Source organism: Mustela lutreola, chromosome 2, assembly GCF_030435805.1.
Source record: "Mustela lutreola isolate mMusLut2 chromosome 2, mMusLut2.pri, whole genome shotgun sequence".
NCBI classification, from domain to species: domain Eukaryota; kingdom Metazoa; phylum Chordata; class Mammalia; order Carnivora; family Mustelidae; genus Mustela; species Mustela lutreola.
The window spans coordinates 222,924,227-222,931,060 of record NC_081291.1 but is presented as its reverse complement, the minus strand read 5'-3'; the positions used below and the strand labels follow the sequence as shown (position 1 = coordinate 222,931,060).

The 6,834-nt window shown below is 65.1% G+C and overlaps 1 protein-coding gene across 1 annotated transcript; it reads right to left on the bottom strand.

The window, feature by feature from the left end:
* Nucleotides 1-202: 202 nt before the first annotated feature.
* Nucleotides 203-6,017, bottom strand: LOC131825437 (uncharacterized). Its single transcript, XM_059164873.1, has 2 exons — nucleotides 2,416-6,017; nucleotides 203-1,883 (listed from the first exon to the last, which is right to left on the bottom strand). The coding sequence occupies exon 1, from the start codon at nucleotides 4,391-4,393 to the stop codon at nucleotides 3,008-3,010; it is 1,386 nt and encodes a 461-aa protein (XP_059020856.1). The 5' UTR covers nucleotides 4,394-6,017; the 3' UTR covers nucleotides 203-1,883; nucleotides 2,416-3,007.
* Between the last annotated feature and the right edge of the window lie 817 nt (nucleotides 6,018-6,834).

The window sequence follows — 6,834 nt, the reverse complement described above, 5'->3', positions numbered from 1 at the left end:
TGCACTCCGGGACAGTGGAGCCTGGTGTGTGGTGGGCCCTCCGCGGAGGCTCAGATGGCGGCTCCATCCCAGGGAGAGTCCGCGGCACAGCCGGCGCGCAGCTCCCGTCCCGGGGCCCATGCACAGAGGGCCTGCACTCGGGCCAATGCCCTGTAGTCACCGCCTCACGATCCTTCGTGATTTTAAAGAGAGGCCCTATAAGTTACTTCTGCGTGGTTTTATTTATGTATGTATTTATTTTAAACATTTTTAAAAATCTTACTTTAAAGATTTTATTCACGGGACACAGAGAGAAAAAGAAAGGCAGAAGGAGAAGCAGGCTCCCCACTGGGCAGGGAACCCGACGCAGGCCTCGATCCCGGACCCCGGAATCCTGACCTGAGCTGCAGGCAGACGCCTAACCGACTGAGTCACCCAGGTGCCACCTTTTTTTTCTTTTTGAAGATTTTAATTATTTGACAGACAGAGATCACAAGTAGGCAAAGAGAGAGAGAGGAGGAAGCAGGCTCCCCAGGACCCTGGGATCATGACCTGAGCCGAAGACAGAGGCTTTAACCCACTGAGCCACCCAGGCACCCCCCCAGGGGACTTCTGCCTGACTTTAAAGAGGACCCCACACATCCTGCAGCCGGTCCGGCCTCTGGCACCCTCCACCCCGTTCCTGGCACGGCCCCCACACCTCGAACGTCCTCACCACGGTCCTGCCCACGTCACAGCCAGTGATGGAACCGGGGCGGGGACAGGACCAGTCCAAACAACAGGACCCAGCCTCGGGATGGGCCCGGCTCTGAGGCTCACGTGCTCCAGAGCTCGGGGGAGGGGGGGGCAGGCAGATGCTGTGCCAGCCGGGCCCACGTCCCGGCTACCCCCTCTGCCCTCCCACCTTCTCAGGGCAGCAGGATGAGAATCCCGACTTGGGCTCTGCTTCCAGAGCCACCTGGTCAAGGATCGTCCCGGCCCACTGCAGGCTTCAGTCCAGCTCACAGAGAACAGGACCCTCCCATGGCAACCAGAAACCCAGGCAAGGCCCCCCGGGTGCCTGGCCGACGCATCACAGGTTCTAGTCCCAACCCGAAGCTGACCTCCTGCGGAGAGCGGCTCCAGGTTCCTCCCTCCCAGGCCTCCTCGGAAGCCCTAGCAAACACCGGCCTCCAGCTCAAGCCCTGAGCCGAGCAGAAAACCTGCGGCCAGCCAGCCATCAGCGACGCCACCTACGACTCCTCGCCCGTCAGGAGCTTACCCCAAGGAGAGGGAAAGGCTACGCTTCCTGCTGTGAGACCCCATGTGGGGGAGCCCCGACTGGACGAGCCACCCCACCCTACCCGGTACCACCCACTCAGATGTTGTGGGCCCGGAGGTCCCGTGGAAGGGACTGGGTGGCCATCAGCAAGGTCCCCCCTCCAGAGAGAGGGTCTCCAAGCCGGCAAGGGAGGGCCAGCGGAGTCCCAGCACAGCCACTTGGTGAAGGGACAGCAGCCACAGGGGGCTGAGCAGGGAGAGGGACCTGACCAGCGGTGACCTCCCCTGAGACCTGCACCACCTCCAGAACGCCCCCGCAAGGGCCAGCGGGTCCCCTCTCCTGTCTCCACCAGGCTGAGTCTGGCTTCGGCTAGTGGGAGCACCCCAACGCAGCGCGAGCACCCCAATGCAGCGCGTCCCTTCTGAAGCCTGGCACAGCACCGACCCACGTCTAGGCAGAACTTACACGAACAATCACAAGACGAGAAAACAGCAACGGCCGTCCAGCAAGCTGCACAGACATGGGGCTGGGAAGCGCACGGAAGGACTGCCTTGCCTCCTAGAAGCCCCCACACACGACACAAACTCAGGGACACCCCCCCAGGGCCCAGTCCAACCAACACTGAAACAGCCGGGTTTGCTTCCTGCCCAGGAAAGATGCGGAAGAGGGTTCAGATGGGTTTGAAGGATGCACCTTTCAGACCGGTGCAGAGCAAAGGGGCTCTGGAACAACGCTTTGGGCCGGGGCTGACCTGGAAGCCCCATTTCCTTGGGGACGCAGGACTGAGAGAAGTGGGGGGTGGCCCCGTGGACAGGGGACCCTCGGAAGTGGAGCTGTGGGGCGTGCAGGGCTCAGACCTCAGCAGGGAGAATGGGCAGGGGACGGCTTCTCCACGTGGGTGGCCCTGAGCCTTCTCGCAAGACGGCGCCGTTCTACCGAACTGGAGGGCTGCCAGGAGCGACAGTGACCCTCCCTCCTAGGGTATGAGGGCAAGGTCCAGGCCGCTCATGTGCCACGAAGGAAATGGGGCCCTGGGGTGAGCCCGAGGGGTTCCCCGAGGTGTGCTAGCTCAGCCCCAGGAGGGGTTTGGCCCCCCGGCATGAAAGGCAGGATCCACTCCCCGGAAAGATTAGCTCAAAACCTGCGCCGGGAAAGGAGCCAGCCCAGGAACTAACCCGCCACGGGGAGAGCCGGGCCAGCCAGCAGCCCGCGGTTCCCCGCTCGTTCCCCCACCCCCTGAGCGGCCCAGGCAGCTCATGTCAGGAGCTCCCAGGGCGCCCTGACACACAGAGGGCCGGTGACCCCGAGCTCGGTCAGTCCCGTCCCCGGCCACAGGGCGCTCTGCAGCGCAGGGTGAGAGCATGTGGGGAATCGGGACGTGGGGCGGGGCGACCAGGCTGCGGACGAGGTGGGGTGATGCGGTGACCCAGAACGCCCCCTTCCCGCCCCTGCTCCGCTGCCCGGCACCAGGAGCCCTGGACCCGGGCCAGAGAAATCCGCAGCGCGGCCAGGCAAGGCGGGGCAGTTTGGGTGGCCAGGCAACTTGGGGCCACTCTCCGGCTTAGTCAATCCGACCGCCCCCACCCCCCACATGCCAGTGTTTTCGATCCCTTTCATTCTGGCAAACCTCCCAGAGCAGGGAATTTTCCAGGGGCAGGAAAGGGACGGGGCCAAGCTCTGAAGTGTAAGACTCGGGACAGAGGCGGCCTGGACATGGGGGCTGTGGGCGGCAGGTGCTCAGTCGGCCCCAGAGTGGGTGGGCCTGTCCTAATCAGGCAGGCTGGAGTGCAGAGATGAGGAAGGAGGGGTGGACCGGCTCCGAGTGGCTGCAGGCACCGGCCGGGAGCTGCCGACGGTCAGCAAGAACAGAGGCCTCAGGCCCCCAGCTGCCGAGAACCGCCTTCTGCCAGCAGCCAGTGGGCTGGGCCGGGGACCCCACACCTCCCCTGTGACGGCAGCCCTGCCCCCAGCTCGACTCAGCCCGGGAGACCGAGCAGGAGCCCGCGGGCCGCGCCCTGACCCCTGACCCCGGCAGTGCGGTCCCAGCCCCCCCATAGCAGCACTGAATGCGCATTTATCGAGAAAAGCAGAGAGAAGAGAGAAAAGAAACAAGAGGGAGGGGACCGTGGGGAGGGACAGCGAGCCGGGCTGTGGGGGGCTCAGGACACCCCAAGGTCCGGGGCCCTGCCAGGGAGCGCAGGCCCCTGCAAAGAACCGAATGTCGTCATCCAGAGCCCCACCACGCAGGTTCCGAAGTGAGGCGGGCACAGGCAGAGAGGAGAGGAGGCATCCCCAGTGCCCCCATGAGCCAGGCCCCGTGGTGGGCGAGAACCCAGCACGGCCACCCAGGGCCCGCCTCAAACTATAAAGGGACCCGGGCGTGCCCACCGGCTGGGTGCACGGGCCACACCGCCGCCCCCTCTCCTTGCGTCTTGTCTGGGGCCTGTCAAACACGTCGGGCTCCCCAGCGGAGCCAATGAGTGGCAGAGGCAGGGGTTGGGACACACGGGCAAACCCTGACATTCGGGAGCTCCACTGCACCACCCCGGGAAAGGAGAGCAGGCCAGACTGGTCCCCCACAGCCTTCAGCCTGGGGCTCCACCCACACTCCTGGGTCTCCAGGCATGGGGTGCCGGCGGCAGTGGGGACAGCCCCGTGGAGGGTGGAGAGGTCAGAGATCACCGACCCCGGCCCACAGGCAGACGCGGCAGTCAGGGACCCCCCTGAGAAGGAACCAGGACACCTTTGCCACTGACCCCCCTCAAGATGGGAGAGCGCTGGGTCCGTGAGCAGGGGCACCTGCCGCCACCACCCCCAAACCTGGCTTCCAACAGGCCCCGGGGGCCACACTTCTCCTTTGCCTGCACTGTCGGCCCCTGCCCTGACGAATCTAGAAGCTTCCAAGAGGTAGGAAGGGCCGCAAGCCCTGGAGTCACAGGCCCCACAGATTTCCCAGGCCCATGTGCCAAGTGTGTAGGGCTGCCTCCACGCTCTGCCTTCAAGGTCGGCAGCGGCAGCCAGGAGCGCCCCGGGCAGGGATGCGCGATCTTCCCAGGGCCTGCTTCCCAGCACTGGCAGTGAGAGGTCTGCAGGCTCCAGGACGGACGAGCGTGGAGGACCTGCAGGGAGGGGCCCAGGTGGCTGCTCCCACATTGGCGGTCACTTGTGGGGCCGGCCAGGCCGCTGGGCTGACCGGGCTGGGGGACGATGCAGGCACCATCCCGGTCGGACAGACCCAGAGTCCTGCTCACCCACCCGGGGCACCGGGGACAGCGCCAAGATGCCCACAGCTGCAGGGTCCAACCCTGTGTTCAAGAAAAAGAACAAGATGGGGCTTTAACCACTGGCCAGATGGAGACGTGGGCCAGCACTCCTGCGCACCAGCCGGGAGGGACCGGAGATGCCATCCAAGGACCACGGGCGCCCCCAGAGGCAGAGCGGGGAACTGCACCCGCCCCCTGGGGCCGGTCCCAGAGAGATGTGTGGGTATGAGGGAGAGGACGTGGGGGGAGTCGGGGCCCGGGGACATCCCCAGAGGCCACGCGACTGGGCCCTTCACCCACACAAGCACAGAGGGCTCCATGCAAACAAGGCTACTCCACCGAGAACCGCGCCATAGGCAAGGACACGGTGGAGAGGACACCACAGGGTCATACATGCGGGAACGGTCACTTTACAGAGAGCCCTGCCCCGGTTCTGTCTCTCCCTCGAGGGCGGGCGCCGGACAGGATGAAGGCAAACGGGCGGAGAGAGGACAGAGGGCTGGGACGGCAGGGCGGCGGGGCGGCGGGATGGAGGGCGGCGGGACGGCGGCCCTTGGACCGCAGCAGGTGAGGAGGGGGCTCCTGAGCACAGACCGGCCGAGCCGCGCGTTGGCCTCGCGCCCGCGCCCACAGGCAATGCCGCAGGCTCAGAGCCGCCTGCAGTGCGAGCCCGGTGTGCACACGTCCGCTGACCGGCAGCTCCCGGCAACACAAGCCCCCCTGGAGAGGCAAGTGCCATGGCAGCCGCCAGGGAGCCGTGAGACCGGGCTCTGGAGCGAAGTCTCAGGGCGCCCGGGGAACGGCGGCTGCCGCGAGACAAGGCCCCGCCTGGCACAGCTCCTCCAGCCAAATCCGGTTTGGGAAAGAGACTCAGCCCAACTCACAAGCCAAGTGGCCCCTTTCAGCGGAGTCTCCGAGCCTGCCCACGGCTGGGGTCGGCTGGCTGCCGCGTTCTCTTAGCAGCAGAAAGGTCATTTGAGGAAACATTCCCATCAGGGATGTAGCTGGCCCTCACAGGCTGCGGGCTGGGCCCGGGATGGGGGCGGGTGAACAGAACGTGCACGCCCCCTGGGGCCCTCCTCTTTCTTCCGCAGGGCACGGGCCCCAGGACAGGCCCCTGCATCCGCCTCTCCAGCCCACACAGCGGTCCACCGTGGCTGGGGCTTCTCTGTTCCCTGCCGTCCACATGGTGAACTTCTGGGCTGGGAATGAGGACAGTCCTTTGCTGCCAGACCCCTAGTGATTAAGAGGCTATTTTTTAATAAGGCAGCGTGTGAAGAAACTGGCACCACCCAAGCCATGGGTCGGAGAGCGTCCCAACCTGGGGCTGCTGGTAGGACTGTCCCCAAGTCCACCCTCAATCCCACTACCAGAGGGCCTGGGGCAGGCCGCCCTGGCCCGCCGGGTACTCCCCTGCGTGAGCCTCCCGCACCCCAGCCCCTCCTCGCCCGCTGGCCCTCAGCAAGACCCCTCTGCTATATCCCTGACCTCTCGTTGGCCTGGGCATCTCTGTGCCCCCGATTCTGCCTCCCAACCCCACCCAGGCCTGACTCCCTCCTGGTCATGGCTAACTAAAGAGGAAGGGACTTAGAGGTCGCAGTGGTGTCTGCTGAGACGCCGACTCGGAGAGCCCCAGGGCTGACACAAGCCCCCGGTGATTCAGGGCGGTGCTGTCCTTGGCCCTCAGCAAGCCACGGCGAGAACAAGGCTGGAACTCCGGTGACCCGGGGCTGGTAGCCAAGAGACCACGGCAGTCTGTGGGCACCAGGACGGAAGCCCCGGTCCCGCCTGTGTGTGCCAACACAAAGGTAACCGCTGAGCTCCAGAGAGCGTGTCCAGGAGAGACCCTGATGCGGGGCGGCCAATGACCACAAAGCTGTGAATGACGTTTGTCACTGGGATGTGAGTCACTTCGAACAAAAGCTGTGTTTGTTCTAGACCTTTCAGCGGTTCAAAGGAACGATCGACTCATAGCCCCGTGATCCGTGACCCACGGCCACCCCATGCTGGGGGCTCCTGCCGATCCAAGAGCTTCCCACAGGCTTTCTCCCCAAGTTGAAGGAGGCCCCCAGCATGGGGCTTCCCCTGCGGATGAGCGAAAATGTCTGAACGGGCTGCGGCAACAGAGCCAGAGAAGCCCTGACTGCTGTCCTTTAAACAGGCCATAGGACAGCCCAGCAGGCATGCCGGTAAAGCAGCTTCAGAACAAAACAAGACAGACCCCAGGGGACCCCTGCCCTCGCCAGCCCCTCCTGAGCAGGGCTGGGCCGTGCCCTCCGGCCCCCTGGAGAGGCAGCTGGTCCCGGGCGGAGGATTCCTACTGCAGCACAG

What these genes read in the sequence shown, in the direction of transcription:
- LOC131825437 (XM_059164873.1), bottom strand. Translation starts at nt 4,393, where the DNA reads ATGTGGGAGCAGCCACCTGGGCCCCTCCCTGCAGGTCCTCCACGCTCG.